Consider the following 17418-nt stretch of genomic DNA (forward strand, 5'->3'; position numbering starts at 1 on the left):
TCCTACAAGAAATGCTAAGCTGCACAGGATTATTACAATTCTTGTGTAGGGCGCCTTTCCTGCACAGGAGTCTGCTGGAGAGGGCAAAAGAACACCAAGCTGCACAGGATTGCTACATTTTCTGCACAGGATGACATCTTTTCTGTATAGGATTTACCAGAAAGGGGCATTACGCTGTGTAGAATTTGGCCATTTCCCATGCAGAAGAATGAGTGAAAAGCAAAAGAGAGAAACAAAGATAAACAAAAGCATTTGGGGAATGAGACTGGAATCTCATTTTTGCAGTCCCAGCAAGAAAGTTAGGTATGGCGAGATTTGGAAAAACTGCTACACCACAATGTTTCAATGACTCCTCACCATATCTCTGCAGAGCATTTGTTTCAAAGTGAAAAGATGTTGCTGCCGTTCAACAGGGAGTTCAAAATACCAATATTGTATAGCTGAAAGGGGATGGCAGAAAAAAGCATGCCATCGACCTTCATCCTGATTTACTCACTTCTTAGCTTTGCGAGGAGTGATATTGAAAGGAGGGCCTGGTGGTCCAAGGCTCTTGGGAAAAATGTCCACCCACATCTGAAGCTTCCCCTGCATCAATTAGATAATCATGTCAGGCTTTTGAAAAACAACAACTCTTGATTTAACATGGGTCCGTATTCCCTGTCTGACATGATACCTATGCAACTTGGCCTGCAATGCAGAGTTTCAAAATGTTACTTTTTTTTAAATAATAACTCCCATAACTCCGAAACTGAGGGAGCTGTAGTCCAAACAATAGAGGATTCTAGGATTTACTGTGTAGACCAAAAAGGCAATACTGTATTTCTAAGCTCTACTGTATGTCCAGGAAAGCTTTGGCTTGAACAGCAGCTCCAGTCTGACTTACATACAATGAAGCATGGATGACACCAAGGGGAGTTTTAAAACTTGCAAACGCATTTATTTATTAAAATTATTTATAAGCTGCCTTTCTCTCCATAGGGGACCCAAGGTAAAATAACAGGTAAAATAGGGAATTTTAAACACTATATAAATATCACAATTAAAAAGCAATTAAAAGCACATTAGGATTAAAACAACCAAATGTAACAGTTTAAAAAACATTTAAATCCTATTTATATAAAAAAAACAGCATTTCCGACTTACCTTACTGCTTAAAGGCCTACCTGAAAAGGAAGGCCTTTACCTGATGACAAAAGGACAAAGGGGTCTCTATGTGTGTGTGTCTGTGTGTTTGTGTGTGTCTGTGTCTGTGTCTGTGTCTGTGTATGGAACAGCCCAAGACCCTAGCATATCCCAAACAGCTCTTTAAATCCAGGCCCAGATATTTGCATAAGAACACACAAGGGACTGCTATGAAAAGACATTTATTTGGCAGAATAGATTACTGTGGTCAGAAGTAGAGATTCGTATACAAACACCCCCAATTGAGTGGTATATAAATACACTCAATTCAGTGAGGCTTTACTCTCAGAGAAATTGGTTTTAAATTATAGCCTTCAGTCTAAATCCAATGGCTAGTCCTAGTTACCATAGGCCTTCTGAATAAGTGCTGCTGAGTTACTGTTCAGTAACTGATTTAATGCAAATACTGTAGCTGGGACCAGGCATTGGATTTAGGCCATAGACTATAGTTGAGTAAACACATATAGGATCAAACTGCTAAGGGCTAGGGAAACTAGCTGCAGTCCAGAATTTAAGTACTGTAGTGAGTCAGCACTTTTGGCAATCTCATTGACTTGAAGGATCTACTCTGGTTGAGGCTAGCAACTGTCCTGAGGCCATGTATTCATATACCAAACCCACTGATATGACACTCACACAGATGGCAGTCCAAATTACAACTAATTGGCTGAAATCCTATTGCTTAGCATAGTAAATTGCACTAGAGTAAGCCCACTGGATCGGTGAAGACTTGGTGAGTCAATTCCTCCGTAAGTTCAATTGATTCAAATAAGCCTGCTGTAGTTTTTCATTAGTATGTTAAACTAAGTCACAACTGGAGTAAGCCCATTTTACTCTATGGAACTTACGGAAGATTTGACTCACCAAATCCCCATTGATTCAATGGGCCTACTTCAGTGTGACTCACTGTGCTAAGCAACTGGATTTCAGCCATTTTATCTTCATCTGCTGTGTTTAGCAGTTTAATCCTATACTGTATGTGTTTATTCAGTGTGGCTCGCTCATCAGCATCCAGGTAAAGGACTACAGTCTATGGCCTAAATCCAATGTGTGGTCCCAGCTACAGAAGCACTTATTCAGAGGGCCGATGCTAACTAGGACTAGCCATTAGATTTAGACTGAAGGCTATAATTTAAAACCAATTTCTCTGAGAATAAAGCCTCACTGAATTGAGTACGAATTAAATCTGAATAGACATTTATGATTGCTCTGTGTGTCTGGTTGATTGATTGCTATGGACCTACGCATGTTAAAGATTGCTCTGTATGTCTAATTGATTGATTACTGTGGACCTAGGGACATAACCATGCTTAAATGCATTTTAATTGTTTTCAAAATAAATGTTAGGAGATGTAATACCACAGAAATGACCTGCTCAGTTTATGGAGGTTTCTTTTTTGTTATTTGCTGGTCTTAACAAAAGGATTGGGAGACAATGGGAGCTGATCTTAACAACAGGACTGATACAGAATTGGGCATTTATTAATTTATATTTATCCAACTACTATCTTGCCCTTATTTCAAAGAAGGTTTGATAGAACTCCTTTGGCTTTCTTCAGTCCATTTTAACATTGTTCTGCAGTTTGTCAGTTTTGTCTTGGAAAACAGAACTATTCTTTTAAAAGCTGGTGCTTTAACCAGAAATATGGATTCTTGAGCTACTATTATATTTTAAAGGGGCAAATATGTAAGACAGACAAACCATCAAGGGAGCTTTGGAGTTTTCCAGAGGATCAGGATTTACCGTATTTTTCGCTCCATAAGACACACCTTTCCATAAGACGCACCAATTTTTTAGGAGAAGAAAACAGGAAAATATAATCTGTTTTCTTCGCTCCATAAGACGCACAGACTTTCCACCCCCCTGTTTTGTGGGGGAAAAGTGTGTCTTATGGTGCGAAAAATATGGTATATTGGGCACTCTTCAAAAAATATGGGCAATTCACATGTTGGATTTCCTAAATGGGACCAGGGAGATTCAATGTACAGTTGGTTTTGCCAAGAAAGATTATAGAACATTAAGGAAAATTTTCTGCTAAGAAAATGGTTATGCAATTCAGTAAATTTTATTATTTTCAACCCGAGTACTATTCAAATAGGAGGAGTCATTCTCAGTTAGTGGAAGAACCACCAAAAAGATATAATACAGATATGCTTTTCTATTAAATGTTTCTTTGTGTTTATGACAAAATATATAATAGGTCGCGACCACTTAAAGCAGTGGTTCCCAGAAGCCTCAGTCCCAATCAATGAGCTTTCTGAGCATTCCCACTGCAGTAAGGACTTGCCTTTGACTGGATAGTGGCTATTGGATTAATCAGGCATCATCTTATTCATGTGATATGATGTGGTACAATTGTACATGCAGGGAGGTACAAAACAGAAGAGGGAATAACACTTTATTTCTACATTTCCTCCACCATAAACTCAGCTATAGAGTAGGATTTATTGTGTATATTTAGACATGTCAAGAATCCCAATTTTAGAAGCAGAAGGGTTTTTATTTTTTTAAGTATATAATACCTGTGAGATGTTTGGCTGGAATGTACTGTACAGTGTTCTTGTCTCGATGTACTCCGGCACGAGGCCTTGAGTCCTGAGAATGTGAAGGGCAAGGCGTTCTTCAGCAGGCCCAAGGTGTTCATGCAGTTTTTTATTTGCCTCTGAAATGAACAAATGAAAACCATCCTTCTCACTTAGGAGAAATTCACAGAAAAGTAGTAATTTTCTTCCTCACTATCTTCACTACTTCTCTTTCCCCAGCAAGAGTTAACAGACATGTACTGAAATTAGATCGTGCCTGTATTTGCATTAATACATTCCTTAATTCAGTACAGTACATTTATTTGGGACTCATTAAAGTTTTTGTATGATGAACACATTCTAGCTATTGAAAAGTAAAATTCTAATTTGTGCATACCCTGGGGTTGTGCCCTTTCCCATAAATTAAATAATCAAAGCTTGGAAAAATTGCCATTTTAAATGACAGACCAAAGCCCTGCCCTTGAAGAACTATGGAAGTTATTCTTCAAAAACAAAGCAAAACAAAACTTTTCCAAATTTTATTTATGAAAGGAAAGATTCAGTTGTGTGTGCTGATCTCCCATATTACCATCTTCTGTATTACAGTTACTGAATACAACTGCAAATGCTATGCAAAATTCTACATTCATAGAAGTATTCTAGGAAAATACAGCAGGAATATGATAAATAAGTTAAACCATTGTCTAGGAAATAACTCACCAAATTCCTCCAAAGTGTAGTCTCTTCCACCATAAGTAATCCTTTGTCCATTTCCAGAGAGGACTGGTGGACCATAGCCCTTAACCCTTGCTATATTTTGTAAGAGTTGTGTTGGTTTTAGTTGGTCTCTCCAGGTATTGATCCCTGAACTTTTTGGAAAATAGAACACATTAGACAAAAGAGACATTCTGTATGGGCAACCCACATAATGACAATTTATTGATACATTATTATATACTTGAATGTGCTGAAGTGGTAGATGCAATTATCAAGCTTAAAGGTAGGGTCTGAACTTTGTAATATAGTGGCTTAAATCCAAAAGTAAGTAGTAACCAAAGATGGCTCATTGAATCAGTAGGGATTTAGTGAGTCAACTCCTTGTTAAGTTCCACTTATTCAATGGGCCTACTCTAGTTGCAACTTACTATTAGGTTTCAGCCATTATTTTGCAGATCTACTACAGTTGCACAGCAATAACAATTGGGTGGTGTTTGTTTCAAGAAAAATGGAGCACTTTCAGTCAAAGCAATCCATGAAAGATGTTTTTCACTGATGGTTCTCTCTCTCTTGCTCTCTCTCTCTCTCTCTCTCTCTCTCTCTCTCTCTCTCTCTCTGTGTGTGTGTGTGTGTGTGTGTGTGTGTGTGTGTGTGTGTGTGTTATGACTAATAAATTTTTTCAAGGTAAGTGAGATAATTAAGGAGTGGCTGTACTAGTTCTACTCCCACAGACAGTTTCCATGCCTGAAGGGGGAATCTGAACCCTGTTTGCCAGAGTCCTAATCTATCTCTCTGTCCACTACACCACACTGGGAATCCAGTGATGATGAAATTTTCTTAATTGTTTAAAACCAGCTCTTCTGATTCAGTTGGTTTTTTCCCCCTATAGGCACTGATACTCTGAAATGCAGATGGAATTCCTCACAAATAATTCCTCATTGTACAGAAGGTACAAGTCTAAATATTCTCTTTTTTTTCATATAAAACTGCCCTACAGAGAGACATATCTGTTCAGGGGATTTAGGGACACATTGACATGTGTACAAAATTCTGAATTGGTGTATATTTAATGTATCCAATGTTACAGATAAGAAACTAAAGTATATTTTATTAATCACTACAGGGCCAGCCCAAAGCATTTTGCTGCCTGAGTTGAGGTGGCAAATGGTGCCACTCATCCATGCAAATCAAGAAGCATAAGCAAAAGCAAATAGTTCTGACACATGGAATAAACTTCTCAAGCACCTCTTCTCATCCATAAGATCAAAACAGAAAAATAACAAATAATTTACTGCTCTTTCAGACAGCATCTGTTGCCTCAGACAGCTATCTCGGTCTGCCAAGTTTCAAGGCCAGCCCTGAGTTAATGAAATATGGCTAACATGAGACACAACTGAGGTGAGGTGGGTGCTTTTAAGTAACATTGTTTGAAGAGGAAGCATTTATGCTTCAACATACTAGTTCCAACTAGATTCATTGAATTAAACTTGAATGGCAATTCAACATTTCACTAAACCAATAGCTTCAACAGGACCATTCAGTTGGGGAAAGCAGTGGGCCTCAGACCTTATTCATTTGTTTAACAGCTTTAATATGTACAGCAGAGACTTACATGCAATATTGTTGTGGTATCCCACAGTGAGCTCCAAAGCGGGAGAGAAATCTGTTTTCCAGATCAATGATGGTTTCACCAACCTTCTCATCTCGAGTCAGCAAGTCATAGTCATAGACAGAAATTTTCAGATCCTTCTCTTGAGGCAGGAAGCACGTTAGTTCATACATTCTAAATTCAGAAACATCAGGTATATTTCAAATCCAAATAAAAACCACACCAAAAAGATGCATAACAAAAACAAAAACGAAACTAAAACAAATAAGAAAATAAATGGACACAAATCTGACATCAGAAATCTAGTTTGAGAACACTTGAACCTTTTCCGACGTTCTCCTACAGATCTCAAAGTTAACTATTGCGGAGAAAAGGAATTACAAAGGAAGATTTGAGGAAGGGAGGGAGAGAGAATTGAACTGGGCTGTATTCACAAATTTCAAACATCAAAAGAATTAAAGACAAGGGATTCATATATATGTATGTGCTAGAATCCTATTACATATACTCACTGCCATAAATCCATGGGCATAAATTTCATCTGTGAATTCCCACAAGTTAAGAATTAGCTGTAGGCATCTGCCTATACCAAGTAACTTACACCGCCATTAGAGCCCACCTTTTATATACTGTATATATATATATATATATATATATATATATATATATATATATATATATATATATATATATATATATATATATATATATATATATATATATATATATATATATATATATATATATATATATATATATATATATATATATATATATAAATTTATATATTAATTACAGTCTTAATTACAGTCTTGTAGACAGTTATAGTCAAGAAGTTCATTCTCTTGACATAACTCTCACCTCACCAAGCTTCCTAAAAGCACTTCCATGCTAAAGACAATAGCCAACTATTGACATCAGCTGATAGGCAAATGGATTGCTCCACCTATTACAGGATATTTGTAAATGCCAATCAATACCTTGAACATGCATTTTCACAATAATAATGTCACTGTCAGTCTGAAAAGTTATTATTAATGTAATTGCCACCTTCTTTTCCCATTTCACTCAGTCCACATTCCACTGCCACGTACTCTGTTTATCAAAACCTGTGGCCTAACTATGATGCTCCATGTGTCTGAGGAAATGGATTGTAATTCACACAGTCTGACATGGAAATAAAATTGTAAGCTTTTAAGGTGACTGAAAACTTTTTGCTTTTGTTACACATGCTGGAGTAGACTAACACAGCTTTGAAAACTTTTGTTGAAAAAATGATCACTCACAAGAAAATTCAACAATATTGACAAACTGGTAAGCAGCCGCAACAGACTTTCTATTTTAAAAGTGTTTTTTTTCCTCATCTATTATTTTCTGAGGACATAATTTGCTTATAATCAGGACAGTGGCCTATCAACAACATAAAAGATACAGTTTATACCTTTTTTCCTAAAACCCCTCTTTTTTGAAACTTATGAAACTCCAAGTTATTAATCCCTCATTTTGTAGTACCGGAAAACACATGTAATTCTTCTATCTTTTCTCCATTTTTTCATCTATGGAAGAGTCCAAACCTCTTGACATACCAGCCAATGCATCAGAAAACAAAATAAAAGCACGGCCTTCTATTCCGTGCTCCTGTCTCTTTCATATGTAAATATATATGAAAGAGATAGCAGCATAGACTAGAATGTCATGCTTATCATTTTTACTTGTTGTGAACCACCTTGGGTCCCTTATGGGGCAAAAGGTGGCATATAAATAATTTAAATAAAATAAATAAATAAGTCAAATTAATAATGTCCTCAAGATTAAAACTCAATGTTAATGTCATAATAGTGCTGTTTAAGGGAACTAGGAGCAATTTAATTTAAAGAAACAGTAAGAAATTTTTAAAAGTTACCTGCCAAAAATCGGATTCAGTGTGTTGGGAATATAATGATCTCTGTCTTCAACAACCTTTTTATTTAAGGTGATTTTAATGTAAGGATCACACTGTTTTGAAAAAGGATATCGTTAATTAAATCTAGAATAGTAAAACTGATCTATAATACCTTTCATATTTTCTACTGATTCACATATGCTATGATGTACTATATATACAGAGGTCTATATCTATGATGAAATCAATCTTCAATTGATTTCAGTGTCGAGGGTAGCTGCGTCTTTCTTTCACACACACCTCTTCTTTGCATAGACCTTGTGGGGAACCATAGAGTACCTGCTGACTAGAAACTTCACCTATGGTTCAGGTGATTTCTGCTTCCAAATATCCATTCTTACTACCTCACAGTAAGGAAGAGAACAAGAAATGGTAATAGCAACTTGCTTGGTAGAATCCAATGAATCTATGGCCATTATCCTGTTGCATTATGTGATTGCCAAAGAGCAATCACTTAAATGCTCCCCCAATCCAACAGGCTCCTTGTTTCATGCCCAGTCTCGCCCCAGTTGAGACTGGTTATGCAACCACTTGCATGACTGGTCATCCAACAGTAGGTCTGCTGGAGGAGCTGAAAGCTTAGTTATTTCCCTTGCACTGTCTAGAAATTTGAACCCAAATCTCAGATACGAGCTGGGCACCCTTATCTTTCTAAATATCATTTTTACTAAGCATTTAGTAACGGTTTGCAAAACATTTCAATGTGTTTAGCTCTCCCTAGCTATACATTTGCTCCCACTAGATCCTTATCATTCTACTTCTCAATGCTCAGAACGTAATCCTGGCCAAGAGGTACAACATCACAGTGTTGTAATCACAAAGATTTCCAATTCTCATTGACTCACCAGTCCATTGTTATCCCGAGGCTGGAGGTCTAAAGCGCGGGCAACATAAATCCTTATAATACACTCCTGAGGACCACTGTCAGGCAGTTCACGGAACTGCCGGGGAGGAGAAGGTACAGTGGGGTCATCTGGTAATGCGTAGATCCTAAAGGAGCCCTAAGGAAAAAGGCAACAGGGAAATTAATACATAACCCAAAATGAACCCTTTTGCCTGTTTATTATGGACTTTCTCTGCCTTAAGAATGGAGTGCTATGTGGAGTAGTAGCAACACAAGGGGAGACCTATATTAAATGCACAGCACACCTCTGAGCTTCTCTCTTTACTTCCAAGTAACCACGAGGAAGTCCAGTCTGGATCAGGACCAGCATCCAGTGCAGAACCTTTTCTTCAACCATATTTTCTCTGCAATTCCCCCTTTAACCCAGGGACTTCAATAAAAGGGAAAAAGCCTTCCATGGGCACCAATGTCTCTCTTTAGTCTCCCTGTATGGAGGCTAGGAAACAGAAGGATGGGGCTACTTTGTGCATGGCAATCCCCATCCAATTCCCCATCACAGGTCTACTTGGAAGTAAAAAAGAAAGGAAGCATCATCTGCAGGCTACTCATTGGGCATATCCAACTCTGATTTGAAAAGCACTAAACTAATTATACTCTATTCTTAATCCCAAATTAATTACACTCAGCTCTTTGAACTATGAGCTCTCTCTCACACTCGTTGTGTTTGTATGTGTGTTTAATCAGCTCAGGTAAGTGAACAGATTATCAGGTTGAATAATTTAAGACTGAGTAATTAGGATACTTAGCTCAATATATCCCATTTATCCTGCCTTAAAAATTCCTTTCAAAAAGAGTTTGTCACATAGGAAGCATGTCTTCCAGATATGTTGTATGAATGAGATTTCAAAATGGAAGTGGAGAACTTTTTTTCTTTTGAGGAGTATTCTCTCAGAGCTGAATGAAGCCAGAAATGGGTCGGGCTGAGGCCAGAACTGATCTGGGACACCTTTTCTTGCTGCTGCTTCTTTTCTTCCTCATCTTTTTTTTCTACTGCCTCTTTGCTTCTTTCTCTCTACTCAGTGGGACTCTGACTGCGGTCTGAACTCATTGCTTACACTTGAGGTTGCACAGATTACTGTTTCTGAGCTAACTTCCTGGGAGTCCTATTCCAAGAACCCACAACTATACAGCTTTATTTTTGAAGCGAGACCAAAGCCCACATAAAACAAGGCCCCTCTCTCCCATTTTAAAACACAGACATGGACCATGATCTGGAGCAGAGAAACTTTTCTGCACTATCACTTGTGTGGCACCTCCAAATGATTTTGGTGCAATACTTATCAGCCCTAGTCAGTAGTGCTGATAGGAAGGGATCATGGGGAGTTGTAGTCTGACTAGCTCTGATGGGCCATGGGTTTCCCAGTTCCTGTAGTAGATCCTTCCTCCTGGCCTGCTATAGCATGAAGCTTCTACACACAACTGACTGGCCCAAAATCATTATCTGGAACCAAAGGTCCCTCTTAGTCAGTGGAAAGTCCTCCAGATATGTGGGTCTGTCTGCTGATTCCTGCATCAACGACAACATCTTTCAGTCTCCTTAGGGTGATTCCCTGCCCCTTTGGTCCAAGAAGGGAAGAAGGAAAGGCCATCCACTTGTGGTGTTGCCCCTTTCAATCAAAATCCTTGTTTCTAGTAAGTCACAGATGCCAAGCCTTGAAAAATGTACACATGCTTTTCTTGATCATACAAAAATCTAACAGTCATGGTATTCCATTAAGAATATAAAAGGTTCAACTGATTCAATAGTGACAGCATAATACAGACAAAGTGAGCAAATGAGTGACTTTTCTACCTAACAGGGCAATTGAACGCATGTAGGATTTTTTCCTTTTGTACCTTAAATTCTCCTACAACTGTAGGGTCATCATTTTCTTCAGATTTTCCCCGATGCAGCCTGAACGTATCGCAGAAGTCTGTTAAATTCCTGAAATCAGGTACCTTCTCCAGTTCACAATTATACACCTTCAAATAATATTTGTAGAGTTTCAAATAAAATTGCAACTAAAAAAGTGTTACACACAAACCAGTGATCAACTTTGATATATATAAATAATTGAAAACAGCATTCCTAGTTTATGGAAGCACATGTAAAGGGGGAATTACTGTCCTTCTGAAAGAATGTTACCATTTTGTAAAAAAGTATAGTGCCTAAGCCAATAGATTAGAAAACAGCAATATTAAGGACTGTAATGTGGCAATTTCACTATGGCATTTTCATGTGGACAGATATATGTAGTACTCAGGTAAAAAGTACAAAATTATAATGTCAAAGGAAATGATCGTTTTCAGGTTTTGAGTTATTGATAGAAGACCTATGTCCTCTATACAAAAATGAATTATACAATCTCCAGGAAAAGACCTCATTACATTAAAAAAGAAGTGGAGAAGATGGGTTGGAAAACCAGTTAGTTTTAAAATTAATTGTGCTTTTGAAAAGATCACCAACCAATATTGCATATGTCTATATCATTCTTTGTGAACAAATACCTTTATTGTAGCATATCCTTTCTGAATATATTGACCACATTTTTCAGTTTCTCCTATGGAAGCGTAAAACTTGCTCCACCAGTCTACGATTTCTTCTTCCTAAAGATTGTCAGTTAAAGAAAAAAAGAACAAAAAAATAGGGTTACAAAGAAGCTGTAGCAAGCTCTAGGAATATCATGCTAGCCATGCCTTTTGCAACCACTGACCATGTTACCTGTAAATTATGGGCACTGTATTTCAAAATATTTGGAGGTCACCAGATTGGAGAAGACTGTTCTAGCTCTTTGGTGTGGGTCCTGAGTGGCACAGGTGGATAATGAAACTCTCACTTGACAGCAGTCCCAGCATGGCAGGAGAGGAATTGGGTGGGTGGGGGTTGTTTCAAGGATTTTATTGTGACCAAGGCAGACTCGCTGATCATAATAGTGTCTATTGTTCCAGCAGAAAGTGGCAAGATTCAGACTATATGTTAACCTGTGCATGTATTTTAAGATACTGTATGTGGAGGTTGATTTGTACTGTAGAGTTAGGCCTCAAGTAAGATCAGTGCATAATGGTGGCTGCATATGGAGCTCAAAATTTCCCCTTACACAACCCATTTACTTTTAATCTAAAAATTCGCCCTTCCCATTCAGATGTTTAAAAAATCCATACATAGACATCCTATATATGTAAATAGACATTGATATGTGTTTAATCCTTTCTCTCTTCTCACCCTCAACTTCTCTGTTTCAAATCACTTTCTAGCCTAGTTTTCCTTCCATGGAAGTGTGGCTGTGGCTGTGTTGGAAGCAGTTTACAGCTGTTATATATTCTTCAGAAAACTCAGGAGATGGGTTTACATACAGCAAGTCCTGAGCAGACTGAGGAACAAATTGTATGTTACAGATAATGCACATTCTAGTGAAATCATATTAACTGCCTCAAAAACTGAACAGACCTTTAAGAAATCACACATGCATACAAAATCCACATTTATGTCCAAAAGATGAATCTCTCTCATACACACAAAACCAAGCAAGCTTGCAAACTATGAGAGGTGTGAAAAACTTTTGCTGTGACAATCAGAGCCATTCAGGACTTAAGGGATTCTCTCTTTTTTAAGTACATGTTCTCCGTAATGTCTGATTTAACCCAGAGTTTATTAACTTCGGGGATGTGGTGGTGCTGCAGGTTAAACTGCAGAAGCCTCTGTGCTGCAAGGTTGGAAGACCAGCAGTCGTAAGATCAAATCCACGCAATGGAGTGAGCTCCCATCACTTGTCCCAGCTCCTGCCAACCTAGCAGTTCGAAAGCATGCAAATGCAAGTAGATAAATAGGTACCACCACGTGACCACGGGAGCTGTCTACAGACAAACGCTGGCTCTATGGCTTGGAAACGGGGATGAGCACTGTCCCCTAGAGTCGGACACGACTAGACTAAATGTCAAGGGGAACCTTTACCTTATTAACTTAGACAATTTGAAGAGGTACAAGTGTTTTTTACAACATGATTCTTTTTATCAAAATAAAGGAATAACATGAGCACTACAGTGTTTTCACACAATGATGCATGTCAGATATTTTTATACATTCATTGTACTAGATTACAAATAACCAATATCATCCACAATACATTAAATTACAAATGCGGGAATATTAAGAATATAAAACAAAAACAAGAAATAAATAGCGAACTTTTGATGATAAACCATCTTCTTCAAGGCTCTGCATCAAGTTCTTGTAGCAATTCCAAACCCTATGTGCTTTTTTGAATGTTCCAAATTCAGTAAAAATAGCACACAAGTTTGGAACTGCCCATAAGAACTTGATGCAGAGCCTTAAAGAAGGTGATTTATCATAAAAAGCTTGCTGTTTTGTTTGTTTGTTTTTTGTTTTGTTTCATATTCTTAATGGTCGATTAAAGGTATCACCTACTCCTGCATTTGTATTGTATCCATGACCACGCGGCCTTATCCTGATTTTTACATTAAATTACCTTTTCAGTGAGCTGCTCAAGAAGATTCATCCAAAGGGAGAAGAGCAGAAAATAAAAGCAAAACAGAATGGTTAAATGTAATATCGATTTCTGTAAAATGCATAAAACCTAGAAGATAAACACAGTGGATTTTTTATTATTATTATATTAAAATTTAAAATAATATATATTTATTAGTGTCTTGATAGTGCCTCAGTAGTCATTGGAATAATGTTTTCATTTTATGCCCATTAAACCTATTATATTCTAACAGTCTGATCCTCTTGGTCAACTAGATAGAAAAGGATAAAATAAAACCATGAAATGGAATTATCATTATGACTCATCATAATTATCACCCAAAAGTAAAAGAACTCATTTCTTTCATCACAGATTTCACGTAGTAAAAACTGGGCTGGGAGTCTCTTCCTATCAAAAGGTGATTCAGAATACAGTATTTGCATATGAATCATATTCTATTTATTTTTAATTTTAGAAAATTGTGTCACAGGAATTCCAAATAGCTTGAGTTTGTTTATGCTGGCTGGATAGCTCAGTGAGTTAAGTATTTGGCTGCAGAGCCAGAAGTCGGGAATTCAATTTCCCACTGTGTATTCCAGAAAAGCCAACCTGTGTGGTCTTGGGCAAGCTATACTGTCCCAGAAGTTCCCCCAGGAGAAGGGAGTGGCAAAATCACTTCTGAGTTCTCTCTCTCCCCAGAAAGCCCTGAAAAAGGTTGCTATAAGTCAGGATTGACTTGATGCAACACAATTATTATTATTATTATTATTATTTTATTGGTTTTATTTTGCTGTTTTGAAGATCCTCATAATATACAGTAAAGTTCACTGTTTAGCTATTCTATTAAAAATCTCCATTAAGTTTAATTGAAATTGTATTCACGAAGGCGAATTGTTCCCAGATAGATTTGCATAGGACTGAAGCCTTGATACCTATGCTGCTTATGTAAGGACTGAACAAATACTAAACAATCTTTATCCGGAAAAAAAATATTCATTTACAATACAAAATCCATTGTGTGTATAAAAATAATAAACTGAATTCTGAGTACAGTAGATCAAAATTTATACCTATAAAACAGTTTTCAAATATATACCAAATAACCTTGTTTAGGGCCAGAGTTATCAGCTTAGGATATTTGATCCATTTGATACCTATAGACTGGAATCCCTAAAAGCTCTTTCAAAAGGTTGCATTTTGTATGGAGGACAGTCACCCATTTCATTTTCTCAGCAGAATCTCCTTGCACTGCATTGCGAGCCCCACTTCCCTTTAACCCCTTTAACCATCAGCAGTTAACGAGACAACATGGGGAGGTTCTATCTGGACAGGAAGTAGGAGCCCCAAAATTCTACTATGTGAGCCTCTTGCACTGGGTTTACTGCCAGAAATGGAGACCCTTGCTTTATTGGACTGTAACAGTGAGACTATCCCAGGCAGCATGCCCAGTGGCCATGTTGGCTGGGGATTCTGGAGGTTGTAGACAAAAAAAAAAAAAAAAACAAGCTGTGAGATTTATCCAGCATTGTGGCTAGTCAGATGCCTCTGGGAAGCTTTGAAGCACATCATCATAATGGCCCTTGCTGTATGTCTCCATTACCTGGCACTGTGTGGAAGCGCCCAGAGCAGACCTTTGGTCTAGATGGGCGGGATAGAAATAAAATAAAATAAAATAAAATAAAATAAAATAAAATAAAATAAAATAAAATAAAATAAAATAAATAAATAAATAAATAAATAAATAAATAAATAAATAAATAAATAAATAAATAAATAAATAAATAAATAGTCTACTCAGCACTAACTAATTGTTCCTTCCAGCTTTTGACATTCAAAAACAGCCCCACCTTTCTACAGAGTGTTCTATTCCACTTTTGCATCTGCTGGTAGCAGTTGCTTGTTGTTGGTCTGGTTGGTTGGTGCCTAAATATGTGTGTAATTTTAAAAAAGCAGCATGCACCAGTCTGTAATTTCAAGCAACTGTTTGTGAAGAACTTTTTTATTCTTTCTCCTACAAATGTCTCAAAGTGAGTTATTGAGACTTTAAATGCTAATTAATGAGAAAGCATGGCTTTTGAGGGACTTGTAGCTATTCTTCTCTCTAGATCTCCGTACTTCTGCTGTGTAGCAATAATACCACAAATTCAAAAATACCACAAATTCAAAACTCCTCAACAAAGACTAGGAAAACACTACAAATACTGTTGCTCTTATTTACAGTACTCTCTTTCACTAGAATGTCAAAATGTTACAGCATTTATGGTTTGTAACTCCTGACCCAGGTAGTTCAATAAACATATGCTAGATTATTTGGCACAAGTCCTTCAATAAGTTCCCACAGAAAACTTCAATTATCCAGCTGTGAATGCAATTGATGACAGAACCCCGCAAAGAATGATCATGTACCAAGAGTCACTAATTAATTAATTGAGCATTTGAGATTTTGGAGAAAATATCTACAAAAATGATAAACACTGAATTTCTTTAAATAGCCAATATTCAAAAGTATATGTTTCTTTATATATGGAGCATGTAACAATATTTTATCTTATCAAGTCAGCACTCCAATCCAGATTCCAAGTCCCATGTAAACTGCCAGCACAGGTCTGGAGATCCTGTGGATGCAGTGAAATTTAATTCCTATATCACAATCCTGCTTCTTGATTCCTTTTTTTTCCTCCAAAACCTCCCTGAAGGATATCCAAAGGAGAAGTATATGTTTGGTGACCCAAAGCACAAAATGGTCCAGGGAAGTAGTGTTCATCATGCATTTTTTCCACAAATACATACATGCATTGTTGTCGGAGAAGAAGCCATTTTGTTGACTGCTGTTGACATACTGCTTAAGCACTAGAAATTGGAATGTAGTTTATTGAAAGTTCTTCATCAGTTTCTCTAAGCTGTTATCTACACATCTTTATTTAATATATGCTCAAAACACCGCATTTCCCAGCCTTGGATTCCCAGTTACTTTTGGACAAAAACTCCCTGAAGCCTTTACCACTAGTTGTGCTAGCCCAGATTTCTGGGACTCTGCAAGGCCAAAGGTTGGGAACCACTGCTCTAAAACTACTTTATTTTACATCCTGTTACCATTTAAAAATATATTGGATGTTACATATTAAAAATTAAATAATGCAACCTTCAGGTAAACGTGAAGTTCACAAGTACATTATTAGAAGACACAGACCCTATAGAAGACACATTCTTATTCACCCCAATGTTTCTTGGCAATTAGCTCTAATTATTATAGTCAAACTGGAAGATTGAATGATGCAGTGAACGTATGTTATTAGTTGCAAGTACATGTACCTCTGTAGATTACATCACCCAGTGTTTACAATAACATGTTACTCATCTAATTGGCTCTCTCCATTTGGTACAATTAAAGGGCAGCAACATTACATGAAAGGCTATAATGGGACGGCAGGCACAGAGTAGGCGGCGGGAAATTTCAAAGCAAGGCACAAGGAGTTTAAAACAACCCTATGGTTATAAAGAGGAAACAGATTAATCACAGTTTTAAAGTGTTGAAGGCTGCATTTTAAATGATGAACCTTGAACATTTTCAACATGCACCATGCAAACTTGTAAAAGTGCATTAAATCTCTGTTTTTGCACTCGTATTTGCTCCTGATGAACAATCTTGCCAAGCAGTTGACTGGCAGGTGTTCTCATGGTGATGTTCAATTTACCTTAAATAACAGTAAGCATTTAAATACTGATAGAAAATTATTCTAAAGTTCCTAAATGGCCATTTTCGATTCAGACTCCCACAAAGCGCCTCTAAGTCAAACCGTTCATTTTGCCTGGTCATGGAGGAAGGAACAGGGAGGTCCACATGTACGGCTTCCAACAGCACCTGAGTGGGAACCTTGTTTGTATTCCTACGTTCCTTCAAATCTAATAAATATTTCAGATATTTAAATTCAAGAACTGCCAGTGAACAAGCTATAGCTCAAACATTCATCAACTTATTCACTGAATAGTTTTGCACACAGCAAGTATGCATTAAAGCTGCTAGGAGACAAAGAATGGCATAAGCATACACAAGAAAGACATTGTCATTGACACA

The 17418-nt window shown here is 37.2% G+C and overlaps 1 protein-coding gene across 5 annotated transcripts in view; it reads right to left on the bottom strand.

The window, feature by feature from the left end:
• MYOF (myoferlin) overlaps positions 1-17418 on the bottom strand; it is a 104103-nt gene that overhangs the window by 6583 nt on the left and 80102 nt on the right. For 2 of the 5 annotated variants that reach the window (XM_020782899.3, XM_020782898.3), the window contains 9 exons: positions 13344-13355; positions 11365-11463; positions 10714-10839; positions 8819-8974; positions 7935-8026; positions 6035-6205; positions 4426-4574; positions 3706-3845; positions 497-585 (listed from right to left, as the gene is read on the bottom strand). In XM_020782899.3, coding sequence (XP_020638558.3) covers positions 497-585; positions 3706-3845; positions 4426-4574; positions 6035-6205; positions 7935-8026; positions 8819-8974; positions 10714-10839; positions 11365-11463; positions 13344-13355 — 1034 coding nt within the window. The remainder of the gene's footprint in view (positions 1-496; positions 586-3705; positions 3846-4425; positions 4575-6034; positions 6206-7934; positions 8027-8818; positions 8975-10713; positions 10840-11364; positions 11464-13343; positions 13356-17418) is intronic. The other 3 variants (XR_013543955.1, XM_072995324.2, XR_013543956.1) reach the window with 3 other exon arrangements.

Source organism: Pogona vitticeps, chromosome 3 (genome assembly GCF_051106095.1).
Source record: "Pogona vitticeps strain Pit_001003342236 chromosome 3, PviZW2.1, whole genome shotgun sequence".
In the NCBI taxonomy this organism is placed as follows: Eukaryota; Metazoa; Chordata; class Lepidosauria; order Squamata; family Agamidae; genus Pogona; species Pogona vitticeps.